Source organism: Scatophagus argus, chromosome 18, assembly GCF_020382885.2.
Source record: "Scatophagus argus isolate fScaArg1 chromosome 18, fScaArg1.pri, whole genome shotgun sequence".
NCBI classification, from domain to species: domain Eukaryota; kingdom Metazoa; phylum Chordata; class Actinopteri; family Scatophagidae; genus Scatophagus; species Scatophagus argus.
Window position 1 is genome coordinate 12,672,115 of NC_058510.1, and position 25,598 is coordinate 12,697,712.

The 25,598-nt window shown below is 43.7% G+C and overlaps 1 protein-coding gene across 1 annotated transcript in view; it reads left to right on the plus strand.

Moving 5' to 3' along the window:
* Window positions 1-887: 887 nt before the first annotated feature.
* The window catches only part of LOC124050013 (cadherin-6-like), a 53,693-nt gene continuing 28,982 nt past the window's right edge, over window positions 888-25,598 (plus strand). The window contains exons 1-2 of the mRNA XM_046372170.1: window positions 888-1,285; window positions 20,255-20,637. Coding sequence (XP_046228126.1) covers window positions 20,401-20,637 — 237 coding nt within the window. The 5' untranslated portion in view covers window positions 888-1,285; window positions 20,255-20,400. The remainder of the gene's footprint in view (window positions 1,286-20,254; window positions 20,638-25,598) is intronic.

Consider the following 25,598-nt stretch of genomic DNA (forward strand, 5'->3'; position numbering starts at 1 on the left):
AACTCTGTCTCACACTTACGAAACAATGACTTGAAAGTTTAGTCAGCTGCAGGAAAGTAACTAAGCTGAGATACAACCAGGTGTACTTTCAGGTGACACTATTCTAAACTCAATCCATGTGGTAGGCTAAAAACTTTAGCATACAATAAATCTCAGCATAAATGCGATACAACTTAACAGCACCACCAAGTACGGCCTTCAGAATGAGTTAAACCAACTCTTTCTCTACATTATCCCTCCTCATACCCTGAAGAGCTTTGACTGCTGTGCTTTGCTAAGTGTGCCTAATAACCTGTAAACTGGCTATATCTGATAATTTTGTGCACATACTACCTTTAATAGTAATAATATTACTTGTAGCCTGCTCATTGGAGTGGAATTAGGAATAGTAGCCAGGAGGTATTCGAAACAGGATGTATTGCAGTATCATAAAAGAGGCAAGCTATTAAGTGCAATAATAGCACTAACATGCTCATAGCTACAACAGCAGCATTATTTATTTAGACCATTGGCTCGACTTTCATTATTCAAAAACAACAAAATGAAGTTTGTAAATCTGTTTTCTGCACAAAACAAACTAATTAAAGTGTAAGAATCGTCTTTAGAAGGCGTCTAGATCCCGCAAAGAACTTGTCACCATCCCTTAGATAGTATAGACTATAACAGTAAGACGTTGTTAGTGATTTAGTCGTGCGTGATATTTGCTGGTGCGTTTTATTTATTGACTTAGAGCCTCCCCATGTGAATTAGCTGTTGTAATCACGCCGCGGCTTTCAACGTTTTGTAGAAAGCAGGGAGTCTAACAATAAAAAAAACAACCGTCTATTGACTGACTCGAGCCCGACTTCGCAACTATTAACCAGGGATCGTTCAATTACACAAAAAAAGCACACGCACAGAAACGTTTGACCCTCTTTATTTAACTTGAACATCGCCTGGCAGTTAAAACGCAGCCCCACCGGAGCACTCATCTCCCATTCTTCCATCTTCCTTTCGTTTTTTTGTCGGTCGCGTATTTTTTTATTTTTTTTTTTTCCTCCCCTTCTCCTTTCTTTCCGCCTTGTTCTGCTGGGGACTTGTGAATGGCAGCCAATGGGAGGGTTGAGTCCCCTCAGCCTCTCAGCCTCCCTGACATCCACAGCGAGAAGTGATGCAGCGCGACTGAGACGCGCAGTTGAGGTGGAACAACGGGCAACAAAAGCTGCAGTGAACGGATACACTTGGCTCCGACTTGCGCCTTCACAAGCTTGGGAAAATTTCCTCTTGATATAAACTTCATTATCAGGTGAGCAGGGCTTTGCTTACAACTTCTAACCGCTGTGGAAATGATCACAATTGTGGCACATTCGCCGCTCGAACAGAGATCACTTACTTCTTCTGCAGCCTATTTTGAATTGTCCGAGTCGGGTTGTTCTGGCTTATTCTGATACTGATGACCTATGCGAAATAGTTGCATATATAAACGGCTTCGTCTCGTCTATTAATGAAATCGCCACTGGAACAAAATCCACATCGATCAATTATTGGAATAGATTCGGGCTTTGAATTGAAAATGAGTTTTGAGTCGGAAGTTATTACATTCACTGCCTCTTCATTCAACTTACGGCGGGGTCAATCGATTGCCAACGGGGCCGTCAACTTTTGTATTTTGTTAAATGGCTCTCTCATCCATGCGTCGGTGTGGGCTCGGGACTGAATGTGCCCCGGTACGGTACGGAGGTCCTGCGCGACGCAGTACGTTTGCCCCGTCGCGCTGAGGTGATGCGAACGTGCAGGCCTGCTTTAAACGCACCTTTGCCTTATTTTGTCACACATTAAACTTAAGGCCTTTGTAAGGCTTGCTTGAATCTATCGGGGATTTCTCTCTATGTATCTCTCTCGCTCTCTTTCTCTCTCCCCACCGATGATCTTCCTTCAGCCAGTGGCAAATCCACGGGATGCGAATCGATGCAGGTGGGACAGCGTGCTCTGATAAAGGCGGATGGCTGTCTGTGGTTTCCTGCAGTCGCACTGTGATGCCCTGCTGCCTTTCTTTGTACTTGCTGTAGAGATCAGTTGAAAGGCCCATCTTTTTTGGAAAGCATCCCTGGAGTTGACTCAAGTTTTTTTAAAACAACGTGTCCTCGAGCGTTATTGACTACAAGATGATATGTGGCCGTGAATATTTAATGGCTTTGCTGAATAATGCAGGCTGGTCTATAAAAGAATTAACTTGGCTTCTTCACTCAAAAGTTGCAGGTATTGACAGGAGAGGCGCACTGAATCCAACAGGACCATGCGATCCTGAAAACTGAATTTACTGCTTTGAAAAGTTTTACTGTCCTTCCTGTTGCCTGCAGATTGCTCCATGTTAGTTCCTGCGCTGGCTTGATGTAAGCCTGAGGTAATATGCCTGAAGGCGGCCAAGAAGTTGTTTGAGGGAGTTGTCAAACTACCCGGGGAATTTTTTCGCAATAATGACTCCTCTGCACACATAATTTTTAAATTACAAACAAGAACTTGTGCGTACCAGCGGAGACTGGGCAGTGATGTGGGCTCTAAAACAAAGAAGCTTTATATTTGTACTGTGTAGGTTAATTTCACTGCTTGTCTTTCTTTCTTTTATTGGAGCAACTGCAACTTCCTGCTTGATTTTATGAGGCAAAGAGTAGCTTGGTGAATGGAGATTGGCTGAACCAGAACAGGTTTTGTGGTCCAGGTTTTCCATACGCTGGTTTGAAGTTCAGAGATGAAAGGGACAGAGTAGAATCTGTGGCTGATCAAAGTCATACAGAAAAAACGGCAGGTACTGAATATTTAAAGACTCTGCAAATGGAGTTCCTCTCTCTCTATCTGTGTATGTGTGTGTGTGTGTGTGTGAGGAACATACAGCATGTATGTATATCTGTTTGTGGTCCGAGCTGTGTGAGCCCTCTGTATGAAGACATTCAAAGTAACATTGCAGAACTGATTTGACAGGCAGGGGAATAGACACATCAGAGCCATCTGCATTTTTTAAACCAGAGCTCAGATTACAGTAGTCAGTCCCTCACATTTCATCTTTCTCTTCTTCCAAATATCTTCACTCGGCGGGTCGTGTGCAGCAGCTTAGGGGATATTCCAAAAAGCTCAAGTCTCAGTCTGCCGGCCGGCTCCAGCCTGTCCCTCTGAGCGGTGACGTCACACGATGGTGGGTTTGCCCGATGGCCAGACGACGATGACCGGTGACCCGAGTTGATTACATTATTTGTGCTCCAGATGGGCAGCATCATTTTAATGTGTCCTGCTCATAATATCGAACATTTCTAGTCCTCTCTTCAGCGGCATCTGGAGCTAATAACATCATATCCCAGTGGCCGCTGCTTTCTCTGCTGAAGCACACTCTGATCCCCTGTGGGAATGTCTACGGCCTTCTTTCCTCCTCTGTGTGTGTGTGCTTGGATACTTGTGGACATTTGTTGAGCCTGCGTGCATAGCGAGTGGCTTTAATGTGTGTGTGTGCTTCGTTTACAAATGTTTGAAGTCAGTGGCAGAGAGCACCCCTGGGCATTGTAGTTTGCTAGATGCACCTTGATTGTTTGAGTGCATTAGTCACGGTCTGTATGATGTGATAATAAATCATGATGTTGTTTGTACTGCAAGTGCTCCGGGATTCCTACTAAGATGTTCTTGCGCCAAATATTTATCTGGAATTGCTTCTTTCAGTACCAGCCAACTGGGCTTCTCTCTTTTCTTTTCTTTATTCAGGACAACGCCGCCTGCTGTACAGAACAGACTTGTTCAGCCGCTTCAACAAGTACAACATATCAGACTTTTTTCCTCGCTACCATGACATTGTCTTTTATTTCTTGAAGCTCCTTGTGACCATTAGAGCAAATTTCCTGCAGGCACAATGGAGACTTAATAACTGCTCCTTACTAATGAGACAGATTCCCTTCAGAGACGCCTATTTACGGAGCAGTCACAACCATAATTGCACAGAAATCAAAATAAGGAGAGATGTGCTTCCCACCCAGCGACACACAGAGGAAGAAAATGTGATGTCTGTTTCTACTTAAATATACCATTGGCAGGGACCGGCGTCACATTCTTTCGGAAGGTCAATCCTAGTTCCATATGAATTTGCTGCAACTAAAAAAGACGTTAGAATTACACGGGACACAAGCCACGGCGACGCTGTTTCTCGACAGGTTTCAGCAAAAGGGATTTGGGATCTGGACAATGGCCAGGAGAGCAGAACATCACTGTAGAATCTGCCTAAATCCCCAAAACGGCCTGCTCTGCTCTCTGTGTGCTGAGAAGATAAATACGCATGGATCAGACAGTTTACACCTCACTTAACAATGGGTAATTATCTCTCCCTGCTTTGTGCAGGAGAACACCAATTACACAAAAATATACACAGAAATCTTCTTTCAAAGTGGTTCGTGGTTTCATAGTGTGTGTGGTGTGCCTGCACTGGATGGAGCTGATAGTATACAGTGCATGGCTTAAGAGCTGGTGATAAGAGAAGAGTCCAGCTTTATACAGTATGGCACACTAGGATGGATGTGACTATGAAATCACTTAGATTCATGTCTTTGGGGTGGGAGACGGAGTAAATTGCTGCCAATGTTGAATAATGCAGTCTGCCAACAGCTTTTTTGCCTCCCACTTCCCCCTCACACTGTGGCTTGGCTCCACAGCTTTTCTAATTATGAAGTGGCTGAGAGATAGCTTCACAACTCCGATACTGTGGTAGTGGCAAGCGGAAGCTGGCCGAATAGCAGTCTAACTGAATTACCAACAAAGCTCGACTGACTTGTGGAGTTGAGCGAACATATTTGCGAAAGTAACATCACCACCTACCTGTTCAGTCACAAAATGTTTACTCGTAGACAAAAAAAAAACAAAAAAACAGCACTGACATGGACTAACACACATTTTGAAGTGGGTGCGCACACCAGCACGCACGCACAGGCACAAATGCAAACAAACAAACAGTACAAAGAGGAAAGGTGTACAGTTCTCCGCACGCTTCTCAGCACAATTTAACAAGATATATTAGTCACCCAGGAGGCAGCAGAAAGCCAGACATCCACAGTGTACAGCAAACTGCACCCTGACAGTGGAAGATAGTGATTTACAACAAAGCCCTGTAGACCATGGCACAGTTTCAGAGTTGCCGACATGACGCTGGTAAAGCAGGGGCGTGAAAGTATATCCACCAGCCACGTCTCATTTCCTACACCATTTGCCCTGGGAAGTGGAAGCTAGAGAAGAAAGGGGCAGATAACAAATCTAGTATTGTAGCCACCACACAATGCTGAGTTCAGCCTGAGAGTTGAATTCTGTTTGGGCATCATCTAAAATATGAGCAAAAACTTGAAGGAGGCCACCTTCAAGGACGCTGAGCATTTCTTCTTTCTTAAATTTGAGGTGAAATCGATTTCTTGACCCTGTGAATGTACTGTTAGGGTTTGGATTGGATTTGGAATTAAATCTCTGTATCCAATATGTGGGGGAGGGAGAAACAATAATCATCTAATAGTGGAAATCACAGATCCAGATCACTATCAAAATCTAATCAACTGCTCCTTGGCTTGGGGCTGATCTCTCCACCAAATTTCATGGAAATTTGTTCATTTTTCAGACACTGTGCTGACATACAGATTAACTAACAGGGGTGGAAATACAACTTCCTTGGCAGAGGTAAAAATGTACCCACTGATTTACATTTTACGTGAAATGAAGAATGAACTTCATTTTTAAAAAATTAGACCTTTTTGCATAAAGTGCATCTTGAGAACATCCTAGTCATATAGTTTTTATGCCTTTGGCTGTGGGACATGATTATAAAAACTTAAGAGTGTATTTAACTGATGAAACCCTAATAAAACGCTTAAAAAGAATGTAATTTAATATACCTAAATAAATTTACTATCATAAAAAAATCTCTCTTTACTGTGGCTGTCACAGCAGGACATTCTGTCCAAAGTTTAGAAAAGAATGAATAGTACTTTAATTTTCCTAATCTGGTCAGCTGTTTCTCTGCTACTGTATGTTCTCTGCTACTGTACTACAGGACGAAAAAAAAAAACCCCATCTATGATGTGTGCATGTTTGTTTCAGCCCTGTCTTGAGGTAGCTGGTGCAGGAGGAAGAGTTTGAGTGAGTGCAACAGACAGATCATGTCCGCAGGTCCTGCCTTTCCCCTCTAGTTGGATTCCTGTCTGTGCAAAGCCCAGAGGCTTAACTCTGGCTGCAGTAAGTGGACTGAGGAACGCTAAACACTGTCTGGGGTAAGGCTGCTGAACATGACAGCCAGTTAATAAGTGTATGGAAGACGAGCAAGTGCACGAAGGAGTGGAGGGGCTGGGTGAAGGGGGGGGGGGGGGCGCAACATTGTCTGTCTGACTTATGTGAAAGCAAAGGGAAAGAGAGAGGAGGATTGGTCAGGACGGAGGGGGGGATAATATTGACTGTCGGATGACAAGAGGGTAATAGGAGATCAGAGAGTCCAGCCATAGGACAAGGAGCATTAATGCCTGACTGGACTACAATGAAGACAGAGAAGGCAGTGAATGGATAAGGATTGGGTGGTGGATAAAAGAAGTTAGCCTACGAAAGAACATCATGCTCGTTCCACGTAGAGAGACGTGTGGCAAGAGAAGGCGATAATGATGCTTACTTTACTCCTGCAAAGCAACCGCAGTGAGAGATGTCAGCTTCAGGCAACACAGGCTGTTGGGATGATGCTGAGATGCCACTTGGTAGGTTAACCCCCCAGACACTTCTGACAGTATGTGATGGAGTGTGTGTGTGTGTTTGCGAGTGTCAGAGACCGTGAGGGTGAGGCTGTTTGTGGCTCTTTGTGTGTGCGTGTGCATATTGAGGTGCGTCTTTGTGTGACTTTTAGCGTGTCAATTTTTCTTGGCAGCATTGAAACCAGAGTGATGTGATTTTCCCCTCTAACAGCCTTCAGGAGTAATGATCCAGGTTATTGCAGATGACGTGTAACACCTCAACCCAGCGGGCACTGGCGCTGCAAAAACCTGTCCTTATAGGTTAGGCTTCAGGGAGACTGTTGTCTTGGTGGCAGCGCCGTGCGCACAATTCCTCTGCCTCCCAAACCTGTCACCTTCAGACAGGCCCCTCCTTCTGTGGATAATGGTCTCCTGTCTATGTTGTGAATGATATCTGAACTCCATTGTGCGCTTGTTTCCTTCACTGCACTATTGTCCTGCAGAATGCCTTTGTGAGTTTTTTTTTATTTTTTTTTTTATTGGAGAGGTACAATGTGCAAGCTGTACTCTGAGGTGCTGTAAATGAACAGGCAATCACATCAGCAAAGGTCCTATTTACTTTAATTCCCTCGAGTGGAAAAAGAGAGGTTTCTGCCATTGTTCTGTTACTTCTCAAAACATTAGGATGGTTTATTGTGAACGAGAGAGATAGAAAGACCTCCGAATGTGCTACCTGTCGAATCAAAGCATGTGTACCGCTCAGGGTCTGTACAGTCCTCAGGGAAGGACGCAATACAAGCTTTCTGCAGTAACATGGGACGTGCAGTAATAACAATCCTCTACTGTTACAGGCTGAATAATACCCTGGACATCTCGCAGTAGGGGAAACCTGTCCCCTTTGAGAAAAGGTCATTCTTTGAGAACCCCAACAGCTGCACACTGTGCTTTGACATGAATAACTGACAAACCAACGTGTACGGGTCTCACAGGCCTCCAATTACTGTTTGACGCTGCTGTCCATCAAAGACAAATGGGGCAGGACCTGCCAGAGGACATTCAAGTTGCTGGAGCAGGCAGGCTCTGAGTCCACCCTTGTGCAAGTGAAGCTGCAAGCACTCTGCAATAATTGAGTTTGATCTAATGAAGGTAATGGCAAACTTGGGTTATTGTTTGCCTGAGGACAATGCAAGAGAGTTGAATTCATTGTTGAGAAAGATGCTGGGGGAATTTCTTTGAAATGGAAAAATTGCATTAAACATTCCATTTGTATTAATCACATTGTGCCTCTTATTAACATTGGCGCACTCAGCAGCAGCCACACTGCCGGTGGTATTGGGCTTAAAGCAGCACTCCAAGCAATAATATTAGAGGCAACCATCCATGCCTGAGGCACACTGAAACTGCCTGTGATGTCACCGAATAAATGAATATGGCTTCATTCTGAAGCATTGTGTCTAGACCTTTGGTCCTACGAGACATCAGTCACTCAAGTTACTCACCACTAGATTCAATTAATCATAGCCTTAATTCAATCCGATGGTCGGGCCTCCCAGCTGTAAGCCTCTAAGTGGGTTTTAAGAGAGCTGGAGTTTGCTGGTGTACAGTCCTCCATGCAGAAACCAAAGGGCTTCCTGTTTAGCAGGGTGTCACTCCAGAGGTCAAGGGTTGGACTCAAAAAGGTAGGTAGAGTGGTTCCCTGGACCCGGTGTGCACTGGAGTTAATGTGAAAACACAAAAGTCTAACCACACCCTTTTGCATTTCAACAAATGTGGAAAAACATGGAGCTGTCCATTCAGCTATCCACTCATCTGCCTCCATCACAAACACAAGGAAGAAAGTGGGTGTGTGCGTGTGTCTGTGTGTGTGTTCATGTATGTATGCGTGGACACACAAAAAGAATACAATGTCAGAACTTGACCTACAGTAGCAGAAGCAGATACTTGTGAAATGCAGTGTGGATCTTCTCAGTCTCATAAATAATGGACGTTGGTGAAGCATCTGTCAACTTTTCTGTCAACCCTGTTCCAGATGGGAGTCAGACAGGCCAGGCCAGAGTAGCGTGTTACATACACATAACAAACCTCCATCCAGTGTGTCTCATGCACTCGCGCCCTGTTTACATCAGCACACTGACACCTGTGCTCACCTACACGCCTCAACCTATCTACTGATTTATTGGGTCCTGCACCCGGCTTCCTCTACCATTTCTTCTTGGACTTGCTCACCGCATACACAGACACAAATTTAATCATTGCAAGAAAGAGTGCAACCTCCCCATGGTACAATAAATAAAAGTAAGAAAATAAACATTCTGTTCTCTGTCTAAATACACACATCTTTCCCAAACGCTCTTTGAGTAAACCTTTCGGTAGCACCTCCTTACTTGGTGGTGAGGAGATGGTAAACATGCACCTCCAGCGTCTTACATGTTTGTTGACTTAAATATGCCACTGCTCTCTTAACATTAAACACTCGCTGTGAGTTCCACCCCAGCATAGCCACAGAGCAGTACACTCACTAAGTCATACTTCCGTGACATCTGGCTCAGAGAAATCAGGGTGTGTTGTCCATGGGCACGAGGCCAGGAAAGAGGCAGCAAGCGAGCGAGCGAGCAGGCTCAGAGTTTGTGCACTGGAACAAGTTTCAGCAGCCGCTTGGTTTCTGTATTGCTTCCCTTCCCCTCTCTGGCAGGTAGGTGGAAGGATGAGTGGGCCGGGTGCTGCCAGGTGGCGGTTACTGTACGGTTGCTTTATGAACTAAAGCGCTGTCTTCCCGGCCTTGTCGTAATAGAGGATTCAGCTCATAAAGCAGCATCATGATTTGCAATAAGCAGAGTTAGGGGAGTGTAATGAAGGTGTAAATCAACTGAGCCATTCTTTTTTTTTTTTTTTTTAGTCTTCTTCTTTTAATCTGACATTGGCAGTCCCTCTCCCCCTGTCTCCTCTCTGTTCTGTCTGCTCCCTACTTCTCTGCTTCTCCCCCATTTCTCTCTCCCTTTGCAGTAAATGGAAAGCCTGGCATGCTGTAATAAAGCAGAGTGAGCAGCAGTATTAGTAAACAGTCCCTGCAATCATTCAGCCAAGTCCAGTGCCTTTATTGTGTGTGTGTGTGTGTGTGAGGTATTTCATACCCCCATACGGTGTTAGGGTTGTGGGCGTGAAGGCTAATGAATGAGGATGGAATGAGGAGTATTTAATTCCATTCTGGGAGAGGGAGAGGCAGGGACTACTATTGGGCCTCCTCATAAGAACGCCTTTGTTTTCATTTTTTTCACAGAGGTTTGAAACAGAAAAGCCTTTTTCAATGGCAGCATTGGGAATGTAGATGCAAATTTGGTGCACACAAGCTTTGCAAAGAGCAGTAGGACCACACAGCCATCAGCGGGGCACCAGGGCTTGCCTCACTCTGTGCCCTTTTCTCAAATGAAGACGTCATCAGAATTTTGAAATGCAGCAGCAAGTTGGATTGGAGGCAGTCATCAAAAGAGGGGGTCCAATACTCCTGAGTTAAAATGCCTGGCTGGGAATCATGTTCAAATTTCCATTCCTCGCTCCAAATCGATCGTATGGGTCCCTGCTCTCCAATATCCATGGTCACCTTTGCTATAAAGTAGGGTATTACTTCTTTAATGCAGTGGGGTTTCATTCTGTGACCAGTGGGGAGAGGAAGGAAAAGAAATGTATCTGGTGACCTCAAACATAAAGAAATGATGGCTGAGGATAATGAAAGAAAGTGGCCTGAATTTTCAATACGTACATATATATATATTTCGCAGTTTATGAAGAAGATTAGTTGCTCGGAGTCCGCCCATGACATTGGGCTGAATTATTTTCCTCGTCTGCCTGTTTAACTCCAGGTAGCCTCTGTGGACACGTTAATGCAGTATTGATTGTTTATCTGTAATAACACCATGCTGTTGCCATGCTGGTGTAACAACAAGGGAAGGGAGGGCGGGGGAGGTTCGGGGATAGAGACGAGGGTGCCGCGGGTGGTAAGGTGGCGATAGATAACATACTATACCCTCTTTTGACTGGTGGCTGCCGATTGTGAATCTGGGGGTAAAACGAGGTGGCTGAACATATCCTATCTGGCAATAGTCCAGGTGTGAAATGGGAAATAGAAAGTGGGGTGAAAACGTCAGTGCAATGTGGTCGCTGCTCGATAAGGCTGTCTCCAAATAATTCAATCTGCTGCTCCCATACCATCCTGGTAACTTCCCAGTGCCAGCGCCAGCGTCCACCCACTTTCTGCCCTTGGGCCCGGAGCCCATATGGCCAGCAACAGTGTCTCTTTGTGACCTATGGCCAGGCCTTGTTGTTCAGCCCCCCCTCCCAACCCTTACTCCCCACCACCCCTGAGGAGCTTGGTAATTACAAATAAGCTGGAAGTCACGGCAGCCACGAGAAAAGGTGAATGTGATTAAAGATGTGAGTACAGCAAAGTTCAAGGGGTGCTCCAGTGGCATGCCAGCATATTGAATTGTGTGTCTTGGCAGTGCTCGGGAATCAAATGCTAACTTGGATCAATCAAGGCTTCTTTGTTCATTAGAAACATCTATTCCCAGGAGTGGCAATACAAAAAAAATAAAAAATTAAAAGAAAGCCATCACAGCATTCATTCAGTGATGAGACCGCTGCCCCTCAGGGATAACTCGCTGAGGTAAATAAACATGAGTCACAGTTAAGGTCAGAGGAGATCATGGCTGTCTGTTGTTCATCTCGGAGGACGCCTGAATCCTTTTTGACGTGAGTGGATTGAGAACAGTGAAGAAAGGCCCTTATTTTAGCAGCAATACCGCAGGATCTATTCGAAACGTACCACAGCAAATGAAAAGCCAGCAAACATCCTCCTTTCATTTCTTGGGGCATATTGCTAACGAAATATGTATTTATACAAGGCATTTCAATTCAGATTCCATCACAAATTGTGAGGCTTATTCTTGAATGTTATTCATACAATTCATATTATTTTCATTTGTTTTTTTTATCCCAAGGCTGGGCTAAGACCCTGGCAGAAGTTCTGCCTGTGACAAATGGCTTTCTTCACACTCGAATGCCTCAGTGGTTTTAGTTGGGTGCTGTTCGAGAGAATTTTGTCCAATTTAAGAACAGTCAAAAGCCAAAGTATCAGCGCATGTATCCACGTCTTCAGCTTTTGAGTGTGTGTGAAGCCTCCACTATTAATAATGTAAAAACAGGTGCTCCTAACTGTCGCTGTGTTATTTTATGGTGGGCTTCCCAGGAAGGTCATTACTCTTAGTCAAGGGGGAAACACATTTTCTCCACATACCCTTTTATTAGGGTCATATTTTAGGCGGGTGATGTCTTTGTTTTAGCTCCATGTATTATTTAGTGTTGTGTGACAATTGTGTTTGTAGCTGCCTTCCTGCTAACCTGCTGTTACAGTCGATATATGCCTGAATGGAAATGTGCTTCCACAACGTTCCCTCTCATGTAATTGTCACAACGGGGAGGCAGAGACAAACGTGGGAACACAACTCCTTCACTGATTTTCAATTCACTGCGCCAAGTTTGACCTTTATGTTGTTCAATCAATGCATCTGCTTCCAGAGCCGCACTATTCATTTAAGAGCAACAGCTGAAGCATGATCCAATATCCTGGTAGGGCAGTATTATCAAGATATAAACTACATTATTGATATAGAAATAACAGCTTTTAATTACCTGATTTAATACAAGTATTACTCCCTACATTGATGCAACCCTGGCCTTTTGCTCCAGACCGAACAGGGATAAATGCAAAGAAAACAGACTCTTGCGCTTGACTGCACAAACACTTGGGAAGCAAATACTGATTTGCATTAAGATGGAGGCTCCTATAACCACCAGTGTATTATGACAAAGGCCACCGTAGGGAAAGCAGGAAGCCAGCAGACCCCTCCACTGAGCTTCCTCCATCCTCCCATGCCTCCCCCTCTCTGCCATTGTCAGTCCCTCACAAGAGAGCTGTGTTAGACCACACGGCCACTGGTCACAAAACATGTGCTCTGGTGAATACACAGGAAAGCAACCAAGGACGTCTCATCTGCAAACGTGTCACCGGATGAATGCCGTTTAGCTATTATTTCTTCACTCTTTATGCACGAGGATGTCTCGTGCCCATTTGTTCAGCTGTCGAGCGAGAATGTCCACATCTGTTTGCCACCAGGGTACTAGGCGTTAATCTTTGTGAGAGGACATTTAGTGAAATCAAACCTCCATTTATTAGCCCCTAGCGCAAGATTGGAGAACTGGCGAGGAGAGATAATGACTTTAAACTCCCATTTAGTCAATTAATTCTGAGACGGGGAATCAGAAACTACTTGCTAAAAAGTGAGGGTCTCTGTTGTTTATGATGGCACAGTTCAAAACCATATTTCAGAGCTGAAAGTCATTATCTGGCGCTAGAGTTGGAGCAATATGAAGGTGCCCTAATACACTAAGCAAATATGGAGTGACTCCAGAGCAGAGGGATCCTTTAAAATAATGTGCTGAGAGGCTCCTCAGCTGCCCTGTTGCTCAACGGTAAGCACTGCCATGAACACTGGTCTAAGTTCATAGAAGCCCATCTTCATTTTTGTCAAAACGACAACAGGGAGTAAAGAAAAGGGAGTAAGCTGAAAGACATTGCAGTGTTTGGAGAGCTGGCAGCCCACAATTTAGTCCAGACTGTGGAGACATAAAATCAAGTGCACTCGAGGAAGGGTTACTTCAGGAGCCCTCTGTGGGTTCTAAACTGGGCCACTCCAACAATGGTTGTGAGAGCTTCGGACTGAGTGATGCGAGCTCCGCCGAATGATGGCACGGTGGAAATAACTAGAAAACAAGGAAAATAGGGGGCTCTCATTGACTTGGCCCAGATTGTATGATTTATATGGGTTATTTGGTATGCATTTGGGCAGCGAGGCAAGGTAATGTGTTTGCAGTGAGCTCTGGAGCGGTGCACTGGGATGAATGCTGTGGGCACACCCCTGCCTCTGACAGGGATAGTATGAGCTAATTCGTTTAGATTACTGTCATTCCGTCAAAGGCACGTAGTTTCATACTGCTGCAATATATGATCAGGACATTTGTTAAACAAATAATTAAAAAGTTGAGATTACCATATACATATATATATATATATATATATATATATGTATACATATATTTATATCTGCCTGATGTCTCATGTTTATTTATACATATATATATACAAAGGATGTTGTTATACATATCTAACACATCTTGGAGTGAAACTTAATGTGCTATTTAGAATCTGAAAGAGGGCTGAGAGAACTAAATCCTGGTGCTATTCCAGTATTGTAGGTTGAATTCTAATTTGGTGGACTCTGGTGTTTTGCACTACAGTGCTGACAGTCAGGAATTTCAGTTCAGCTTTGCATTCCAATTTGACTGGGGATTTTCAGCTGTTTATTCGGCAGCATTTTATGATGATGATTGTGCCCTTCTCTATCCATAGACATTTTGTATTTTCCTTTGTGTTAATATCTCCCATCTGTCTAAAATCTCCTTTTTAGTGATCAATTTCCTTGCCTTAATCTGTGAGGCGTGTGTCTGGATGTCAGATTGGATCGTGGTGAAATTATTTTCAAGACAATGCGACGATGTGTCTAGACAATGTTTCTCGGATAAACAAAAGATCAATATATATTGACAAGGTTTCTGAGAGAATTTTTTTCTCTTTGCTCGCATCTGTATCCATTGTGCTGCAAGGACAAGAGACACAAGATTTGTTTTTGTTTGGACAGTAAAAGTTCATCCAGGTACCAAGTTTTTGAGAATTTGCCAGTGTGAACCGCTAACCCACATGGGCAATAAGACAAATGGCAAGGCCCAGATTTAGGTTGAACGCACTGTTAGCCAATTCACTGTTGGGATTTTGTTGTATATTTCTCCAGCAAGCAGTATAATATGGACTGTGAATGACACCTCTTAACAAACTGAGTTTGAGATGAAGCGAGGAGGAGATATGTGTGCGTGTGTGTGTGTGTGTCTGTTTTGAGGTGGGAGGGAGGGTTAAGGAGGCCAAAGAGAACAGAGGTGGTGGAACAGCCTGCTGCTGACACCTCCACACATTAGCGGCCTTTAAGGGTCTCCTCTGTGGATTGTAACATGACCGCGTTACCTGTAGCACCAGTGCCCAACCCTACTCCTGTAGCCCCCCTGCTCCTACCCCTACCGCGTTCCACCTCTTCTCCCTTGCTCATCGCCTTGGCTGACATTCTTCTCTCTCACTTTTAATTGCACCCCCGGGGCTCTTTCTGGGTTGCTGTGGAAGTCTTCGGCTCAACGGGCACGATAGGGTGCTTTGCTGTGTCGCTCATATCCCTCGTTAGGTGGGAAAAAACAGGAAGAGAAGGTGGGAGAGGTAGAAGAAGGTAAGGAGGAGAAAGGAGGAGTAGGTCTTCTCTATGAGCTCTCTCCTAGGTCTGGATTAGGCTAAAATGCCATTCAGGCCCATTGGGTCCAACGGCACATGTGCACTGGAAAGGCCATTAGCTGGCCAGATCCAATATGTATTGACAAATGCATTTATGTGACTCTCTGTGTCCCTGTCTCTATCCTCATGGACCTGTTCGATAAAACCAATAGATACATTTAATAGCTAATTGTTCTGATTCAAAATGTTATCCCAGGCAGTTCTTTGAACATAGAATCACAGGGCATTGGAAATTGGCAGCAGACACATTAATCTTGCTTACCCAGCACATAACACAATGCACAAGTCTTATTGCTCTATGGCGACTCCACACAATCTGTGACAGGCAATTTAAAGCAATTTACTTTTTTCATTTTTTCATCAAGCATTTTTTTAATGCAATTAAATGGCACATGATATGAAGCGAAGCCAGGGCAGTTGAGAGAGCGAGACAAAGAGAGTGAGTGTGTGTAAGGGGGGAGAAAATAAAGGGAGCCTTGTGCTACTTGTAAACACTGCCTCTTAACTGGGAGAATATAATTATGGTGTCATGTCCTATTACACACCTTCATTATGACGATGGTGCTCCCTGAGAAAGTGAACAGGGAAAGACGAGACCTGTGGCCGCTTTTCAAAAATCACCTACAGCGAATGGGGTTCAAGGAAGATGGCTGTGAACAAGAACACACGTTGATTCTTTTTTCATTATGGTTAGACGGTCTTGCTCCAGTTTGTGGTTAAAATTCAGTTTTATTACAGCAGGGGTTTGTCGTCTTCATTTCCAGTGGTTTTTAGTCACATTGACAGTTAATGTGTGCTTATGACAACAGCAAGTATGGTAGGCCAGTAAGAAATTTGAAGTACGACTGTAAACATTAGTGGATATTTACAAGAAATTATTTTTCTTCTTTTAAATTAGTGCGTTTACACTGGAGGTTATTTTACAGACTAACTGACTGGTGATGTTTCTTGATGTGTAAGACTTCTTCTTAGCAATGTTGCCAGTTGCCACATTATCACCATTGTTAATGTGTGGTATTTACTTGGTTCCAGTTGAAGCAAAGGCTAGCACTAAGAATAAGATCCCTCCGGCTTTCTTTCAACTTCACTCGCATACGGTACAAATGTAAAGAGGCAGACACTGGGCTAGGCTACACGTGGCACCATAGAATTCTTAACCTGCTGTGACATTTTTTGACATAGCAAAATAAAGCTTTAGCAGACTTACTCCTGGTCGCGGTCCCTTGTCAAGAGAATTATCAGAGCAGAGAGCTGTACAATATGGCTTCCAGGGAATGACAAATGTGGTCAAGGGGCGAGCGCTCCTTGGGGACAGTGGAGCCCTCCATCCAGTGAAAGCATTAGCTTTCCTTGGTGAAATTATGAAGAAATCTATTGAAAAGGCCGGCTTCTCAGTGCTGGGGGACTCGAGGTAGAAAGCTTCATGAGTCTACCCCAGAGACCAACTGGTATTTCCAACTACGCTGAAGCCTACAGCAAATCAATAGCTCAAAGTCCCACATGCTCCTCACCAGCGTCAATTAAGTAAATTCATAAAGTCGAGTGCGCTGGGAGTTGGGGGGAGGGAAATAAAAAGGGAAAGACTAGATAGAGGGTGGAGAGAAAGCAGGGAAAAATCATCCAGTCATCTAGCAAATTTGGATAGGAAACAGAGCATCTGCCATGAGAGTTGCGGCTTCAAGAAAGTAGAGAGTGGTGGTCTGAGAGACGATTTCTCTGTGGGCATTATTAAGAAGGCTGACAGTCCATCTCACTTTCACCTGCCTCCATCAGCACACGCACTGTTGACCCGGGAGTCTTTTTCCCCCCCTGCTCGTGCTGAGCCAGGCAGAGGACACATGCAAAGTGACTGGCTTTCAGCGAAAAGCCCTGCGATAATGCATATCAGCTCTGGCCTATGCAAGCAAAGTAAGCAGAGGCAGGGGGTTGGGGATGGGATGTGGGGGCAGGAGGGGGAGGGTGGATGTGAGTTGAAGGGTGGGGGAGTGCTATAAACTGCAACGCATGAGGGAAAAGAGAAAGAGGGGACCTAACCCCCAGCTTCAAGCCCTCACAATTTGCCTCATAAGGGGAAAGCGGGGCATGCTTTGGCTGCCTCTGGAAGACAGGCATCGTAATGGATGGGCCAGTCTCCCAGCTTGACTGCTGACGCTGCTCTGACAGGACGTTTCTACCTCTCCTTCACCACTCCCTCTCTCTCTCCCCGTTTGCCCCTTAGTGTTGTCACAGTAACTACATCTGATATCAGAAACTCTTAGGAAGTGTGCTCTGAAATGTTGAAAGCCCACTTCACTATCACATCCACGGCGCATAAACAAAAACTGATGTTGGAATTCTTGTTAAAAGAATAGCAGTTCATAACTGACCTCTGGTTTGCACATAGTGTTCAAAGTCATCCCACAAAGCAGAGTGCAGCTGTGCAATCATCCACACATAGCCAACTTTTTTTGAAACATTATTGGTACTCAACTCAGAACTTGCAGCAAAAAAACTAAAACAAAAAAAAAAAATAAATAAATAAATACAAACCAGAAGGTGAATAATTTATGACAGAAAAACGAATCAATGATTAATCAATTAACCTTTTTAGACAATACATCAAGCTAAAATGCAATAAATTGCTGTTTTTCTCTATTTTAGAATAATAATAATAATAATAATAATAAACTGAATGGATTCTGAGTGGGCAGTACAATAGTGCAGTGGTTAGCACTGTCGCCTCACAGCAAGAGGGTTTGCATGTTCTCCCTGTGCCTGCGTGGGTTTTCTCCAGATATTTTGGCTTCCTCCCACAGTCCCAAAAATATGCACATTAGGTTAACTGGCTGTTCTGCATTGCCCTCAGGTGTGAGGGTGAGCGTGTGTGTGTTTGTCTGTCATTGTGTGTCGGCCCTGCGATCGAATGGGGACCAGTCCGGGGTGAACCCCGCTCTCCTCTGCTGTCAGCTGGGATAGGCTCCAGCCCCCTGCCCTCCTGATGGATAAAGCAGTATAGAAAATGGATGAATGAATGGGTTCTGGAGTGTTGATCAGAGAAAATAAAAATCATTAGTTTCAGATCTCAAAATAACGTACACAGTAAGCAAAGTCGGTTTCCTAACTGGAAAGTAAACAAGTGTCTTGGCAATTTTACATTGTCATGTCTGTTCCTTTAATTCTTCCATTTGCAAAGCATTTTGGACCTACTTTTTTGAAAAGAGCCACACGATAGATAAAGTTTGCTTTCTTGCTAGTCAGCCAATAGTGTTCTTTAGCCCACTGTGAAACTATTTTATTTTCACCATAAGTGAGGAGGGTGGCGCCCGCAGACTGTGGCAAAGAAAGGTATCTGTTTTGGTATCTGTGCCCTCGGCGCACATTGGGATGGGCAAGAAGTGAAAGTAAACAAGATAGTCAAACAGTCTCTCTGAGCCAGTGTAAAGAAAGAGCAAAAACACACAACTGTATCAAGCTCTCCAGTATGTTTTGAACCAAATCTTTCTTCACCACAAACAGCATGACAGACTTGGCACAGAAGTGAAATATGCAGCTGTTGTATTTTGTTTATCGAGCCAACAAAGACACCCAGCCGACATCAAACCCACTGTACAAAAGTGGCTATAAAGCTGTCTCTGTCGATGTGGTGAGACATCTGTTTGTATAAAGCTCAGTGGTAGTCTGTGACATTGCTTTATGGTTTTTCTTTTTTCCTGTGGTATCAGATTTTCAGATCCTAAACTTAGCGCTGCTATCCCTGACAAATTTGTGGTATTCTGACAGCTCTACTGCCTCCACTCCCCTTAGCCAGCACCTTGCCTCACACTCGTCTTCTCTTGCTCCATTTCCCTCTCTCACTTAAGTCTGTCTGGTTCCACTTCTGCGTGCTTGTCAGAGTACTTAATTCATGTCCAGAGACGTTGTTTCCTCATTCCTCAACATACTGTGAGAGGAGAGCCAACCACATCTTCCATACATTGGGGGCAAGGCTGCACTCTTCCTTACCCTTCGTGCCCTTACTCCCTCCACCCGTCTTCTGAGAACGTGCGATATGGAGGAACGTCTCAGACGCTCCCCAGCGGACCCACTGATAACCCTCCTACCAAACCCCTGCTGAGGAACACTGGCGGCCTGGATATCGTCCAGCCAGGGAGGAATAATGAGAACAAAAGCAGAATACATGGCCTTCTTTCTTCTTCTGCCTACCCCTCCTCCTCCTCCTCCTCCTCCACCTCCATCTCGCACTGTTCCTCTTGTTCAGTTTCCTTCTCACATTTGGCAGCGCATTCTGCGTTGGCCTTCGGAGGATGGCGGACAGGGAAAGAGGAAAAGGGGATGGGCGGGAGAAATGATTGTAAGACGGAGAGTGGTGATATTCCACTGCTTACAACAAGGCACTTCTCTGTGGTTTGCAAACAGTCATTTTGTTCAGTATCTTTACACTGATCTTAAGGTAATAAACTATGGTTGACATTGCCCAGGGTCTCCACTGGCATTCTGCTGGGTCTGATAACAAAGTGTGCCGAAACGATAGATAAAGATAGATAGAACATCAAGCCGCACACTCTATTAGATGTTGATTCAGGGGCTTAATTCAGATAAAGTAGCTCTACGCATGCTATACAAGATATAAGCCCATATATTGATGTGTAATATTTCTAATCTGATATTTATCAGGTTAGGCAGCATTCAATCTGCCCATCAGTCAGATGACTGACATTTCACATACTCTGTGTGTGTGCACATGAATGCAATTCTGAGCTTGTGTGTGTGTGTGTCAGAAGAAAAGTCAGTCGCATGCAGTTAGAGATTTCAAGTCTGCTCTCCAGTCCACATTTATATTTTAAACATGTCTTTTTGTAATGGTTTACTTATTGTGGTCTTTATTTCATTTTTGATTTGTTATGATTTCAGACTTTATGGTTGTAACTTCATTTTTCTTGTGTCATTTTACTCCCAATCTGCACTTGTTCTCCACTCAATTTTAAAGTAATGCATCTTCAAAAAGCCAGGAACTCAGCTGAGCTGTTCCTGACTACAGGTTATGAAACAAATAGAGAGCTTGTGCGGTAACAAATTGCTGCCTCCACTCCCAGTATTGACACTCTGTTTTTCTGTGTAAATGTTTCAGGTGCTGTTTGCCTCCCTGTTTGAGTCTGAGGAGCCATTCCTGCTTTGCTAGATTACAGCATGAGGACTGATCCAATACTCTGACCAAAAACCACTGGACACAGACCACTGAGGGAGGAGAAGACACAAGGTTGTGGTGGTGTGGTCATGGATAGAAGGAAAGTTTGCATATTGATGATGCTGTGGGCCATGGCCCACCTCAGCTCTCCAGGGTATGGTCTCAGAGCCCTGCGAAGGACTACAGGGGGGCGGAGGGGGTCCACAGGGTTGACAGGACAGGACGCCAATGGAGTTCCACTCAGGCGCTCCAAACGAGGTTGGATGTGGAACCAGTTCTTTTTGCTGGAGGAGTACACCGGGACAGACATGCAGTATGTTGGAAAGGTAGCCCATACTTTCTCTGTCTTTTAACTCTGGCTGGGTATCAAAGTTCTAAACCTTTCAGATACAAAGTGAAATGTGTGCAGCCTGCTTTGGTCAGATTTTTTTCCTGATTCAATTTCTTTTCATTTTGGCAAAGTTCCTGCAGATGTGTTGTGTGTTGTTGACAGCAGTTAAACATTTCTCAATGTGGGGTACTGAAGAAATGTTATTCCAAGAAAAATCTTTGAATCCTTGAATATCACAAACAAACAGAAAAACTAGCGACAGAAGTCAGCTGTCGGTCAGCTTTATCAGATGCTGCACTGCTATCAGATCTTGATTTTTGTGAAAAAGAAACCGATGAGCTTAATTTGTCTTCATTAGGATTTGCTGTAGAGGCTGTGCATTAATTTCTGATATAAATCATTTTTCTCAACTAACCAATTTAGAAGAGCCCGTCCCCTATTTTCAGCAGGAGTTCTTTTGTATTTTAATTTCTGTGTCCTTTAACTAACATTGTATTTGTAGATGCATGTATGTCTAAATTTCTATAAAATAAATAGCAAATTAATCACCACTTTCAGTTCAGTTTTCCCAAGAGACATGGACCCATCTGACCGTTCATCAGATTTTAAAACTTTTTACTCTGTATTTCAATTTCTGGCAGCAGTTTGGTTAGAACTAGTAAAGGAAATGCTCTGTAGTTAGTGTGAACAACTGCAACCACCCAGGTGAAGAGAGAAAGAACAACGAGCAAAGCAACAACTTTCATCTCGCAAATTACAACTGTATACTCGAAAAACTGTCCTTGGCCTCTGTGCATCAAATCCGCAACGTTCAGTTCCTAGAGTCTCTCTCCTTCGTTTTTTGTCTTTTCCTTAATCTCTATTGTTTGTTTGTTATTCCTCTGGGATTTTTATTTTTGTCTGCTTCCACATCGCTACCGTTCATCCTGCACAAAAGAAACTTTTTACAGGCCGACATTTGCAAAGTTGCTATTTTTGGTAATTTAAAAATGTCTCATTATATACTGTCTAGGCAATACATATTTATAAAGACAGAGTTCTGCTATGTTTCTTTAAATCCTCCCCATCCATCATTACAAATGAATGCAAGTTTCACCAGATTATTTGCGTATTAAATACACATACACACACAAACTGTGATTCAACATTTTTGGAAAGATTAGTTTTTAATAATGGCACTCAAAGGGGAAAACAACTTACCACCCGCAGTGCTTTTTTTTTTTTTTTTACCAGCCTGATCGATTTCTAGATTGTGTAATTATTTAATAGAATCTCTGCACTCAAAGGAAAAGACCTGCACTTAATGAGATGCTTCACAACAAATAACATCCCATATATGAGTGTATCATTCTGTCTCTGAGAATACAGGAATCATCTCATCATGAGATAGCAGACGTGACATGATACTGCGTTTGGCAGAGGCTCGTGTATCGGACTTCCATCCATCCATCCTCGGGCTTTGTTTGCTGTTGGCTGTCCAATATATTTTGTGCTTGCTGTCAGCTCCATGGCTGCTTGCACGATGTCCATTCCACTCACATCAAGTCTTCCTAAATCAGCCGTCTTGCCCTACAGTAAAATATTACTTCCTCCGAAGGTATTATTTGTTCAACAAAATGAAAACACAGTGTCGACCTAGATAACATTGGGGAATGTACAAGAAGACAGGCCAAATAATGCTCGCTTTACATGCAGTGGAGCGGAAGTCAAGATATCAGTCTCCTCTTCCAACCTACTGTAATTGAGGAGATTGTGAAGCATCGTCGCAAGGTCAGGACGACTGAGGAGCAAGAAAGGCTGTTTTGTGCGAGGCGATGAATGGGGATAGTGCTTTGCATTCCTATCATGTGCCCACGGAGGATAGAGTCATCCAACCAAATGAGATTCTGCAACATACGTCCTCCCCGAGTGAGGGTTGACTTTCAGCCCTGGTCTAAAAGGATTACAACTCTCGCTATGGTATGAGGCGAGCAAATGCCAGAAACAGCTAAAAAGTTGAAAAGAAATTAAAAAAAAAACACAGTGAATGAAGATCAAAAGTAAGCACTGAGCATGATCAAACCACTTTGTCTTTAGAGGGTTGTGATTGATGTCCCACTCTCCCTTTAGCTTGTAACATGACTAATAGCAAAAGACGAATGGATTATCTGAGTGTGGTATACACTTAGAGAGTCAAAGGCTGCGGCCTAAGAGCCCGTCTCCTGAAGATGCCATTAAAGGATCAACCTTCGAGCACCACACTTAATCATGACTCTGAGTGCTGTTGTTTTCCCCAAGCACATGCAGCTGGGTCCTTTTCCTCATTGTTGGCTCACTAGCTTGTTGTCACATAGGATTGCACTATGTAGATCTTATCTGATTGCAATTACTGTTTGTTAATTGCCAGATAAAGTACAAGTGATGAATGGGCCCCTAAAAGGAATGAATAGCTTTTGAGTTGAGCACATGGCTGAACATAGAGAACAACCATCTGCATCTGTATCCTCAGGTGGAGGCTATATTCTAACAATGTAGTGGGTCTGAAGGAAAACTATGAGAAACACAAAAGATAGGGCTTTTGTCATTGCAAGTGACATCATGGCAACCAGAGTACACAGCATGGAACAAAACCACTTTTGTTTGTGGTGAAAAAAATGAATTGGAAATAACACAATGGCAGGCTATTATAAACAAGGGAGCAGCTCTCGACACACAGTAAAAGACAGAATGATGAAACTGCACCTGAATCGCAACATCCCATATCCAGTCATTTTGTTTTAAACTTAGTCTCCCCTGATTAATCTTTTTTTTTTTCCTTTTGTATGATGGCTTTATCAAGTTGTGAAGTGTTAACAAATGAAACTTTAGTCTTGCCTGAGCAAGTATAACAAAAGCAGTTGGAGCAGGAAGGAATTAACAGAAGTGATCGAGATAAGGGGGGAAAAAAGCAGACTCTGGCAGCGTCTATTTGGGGCACTGGTTGGCTACTAATCTTGCTCATCTTGCTGTATTGGCCAATGATTTTTTCTTTTCCTGCAGGAGGAGAATTGCACACTGCCTCTCATTAGCAGGCAAGCTGCATACAGGCCTCCGAGGGCCCGGGCTGTCACTGCGGGAAGAGAGTGTTTGTTTATTTCATTATTTCTTACTTTACCAAAGGGCACATATCCACTGAAAATGGTTAATGGCCTGTGGTTTAGGAGTGTTTGTGCTGTACTATCATATCTCATAAAGTATTTACAGCCCCTGATAGGCCCCAGTGGTTCTGGGCCTGGTGGGTAGACTCGTCAACCTAGTCCCTAGCAAGTAAGCAATGTTCTGTGTATCTGAACAGCGTGCACACAAACGTACATGCCTGCAAATTTGGCCTCCAGTAATGGGTCGGAAACAAGAGAACAGAAACAAGGGGGAATGAACACAGACATAATATGCTTCGCAGTCCTGTATGACTCAGCTGTTGAGGCAACCTGGGGGAAGGACTCAAGCGTCTTATGGCAGCGGAGTGGAAAGGTGCAAGTATTTGTGTGTTTGTTTGTGGGGGGTGGGGTGATTTTTGGTCCCTGTTCATGTTCCCCCATTACCAGCTGCTCACCTTGGCAAAGAGACAAGGAGTTTGCAATATGGCACAGGCCTGGCTGTACCCGCACCATGCCAGCCCCTGCGGTCTCCAGCAGCGACCTGGAGCAGATACTGGCAGTGTTTGTTGATTAGGCGATAAGTTCCTGCTTGTGCGCTGGGAGGACGCATCTTCAATTATGCTCCTCTCTATCGCAGAGGTGGAGAGGGTGTGATGAGGTCATGCAGCGACGAGATCCGGCAAACATCTGTTTGACAGCATTGTAGGGACAAAGCGATGTCGCAGCGAGATATGCCAACATTAGTACGGCACCTTGAAATTGCCGCCTACTATGTTTGCTGCCTAACCATTGGTTGTGTCAGGGTAAGGTTAATTGATTTTCTATCATCAAACAGTCAGTCCTTTTTCTTTGTGATCAAGAATTTAGTCGGCCAAGTTCTTTTGAAATGAAGGGTAAGTAGATACAACACCAAAGTGGGCTGTAGATGGGATTTTAGATATATTGCAGGAGCCCAAATCCATCTTTTCTGACAAAAATAAAGTTAGGGATTATTTGAAATTCTTTCATATTTATTAAATGTTAATTAATATTTTCTATAAAATCTGATTAATCTACTACATGATGGTCTATATGGGGTGTCAGAGCCTGTAAGAACGCAATTTGTTAAATGTGGCCATAATTTTACTTTGAAACATTCAAAAAAAATTAACTAACATTATTGACAGAATGTGAAAAACAACAGTGTTGTTGCTATGTCAAAGATGTACATATATGTGTTGGAAAGATACCCACTTAAGTTTGAATGTTAACTGGGCCTGTCCTGTCTTGCAATACCACTTTATACCTTTAGAAGTGGTATTCCAATTCCCAGAAACAACACTGAGGACATGACCTTAGTATCATCAGCGGTAGTTACTCCAGCCCTGCAGCAAAGTGAATTGCAAACTGTCAGAATTGCCCATTATTAAAAGAGAGCATGCTGGAAATAATTCTTGAAACACAAAATAAAAGATGTCATATGTCCACAAGAGCCAAATATATGTGAACTCACATTTCGCCTTTAAGTCTCTGCTGCTCTGACCGCATATCTCAAGTTTACACATCAACAGACATTTGATAGTCTATTTTTGTGCTCAGTCTGAGGCTACCATCTGGCTACATAGAAGGCAGCCAGTTCTCGACAGGCCAGGACACAAGGCCTTAAAGGCTAACTGGCTAATTGCCTTAAGCAGCCCATTTCCAGTGCCATCTTTTTGGCCTAACTCAAGTGAAGCACAAATGGTGGCCAGATCGAGTCTGCACTAACATTTGCTGCACTTGAAGCGGATTAATTTCACAAACAAAGACGACTCGCTTATAAGTTCTTGTGCACAGATGTCTGATGAGTAACACTTAACTT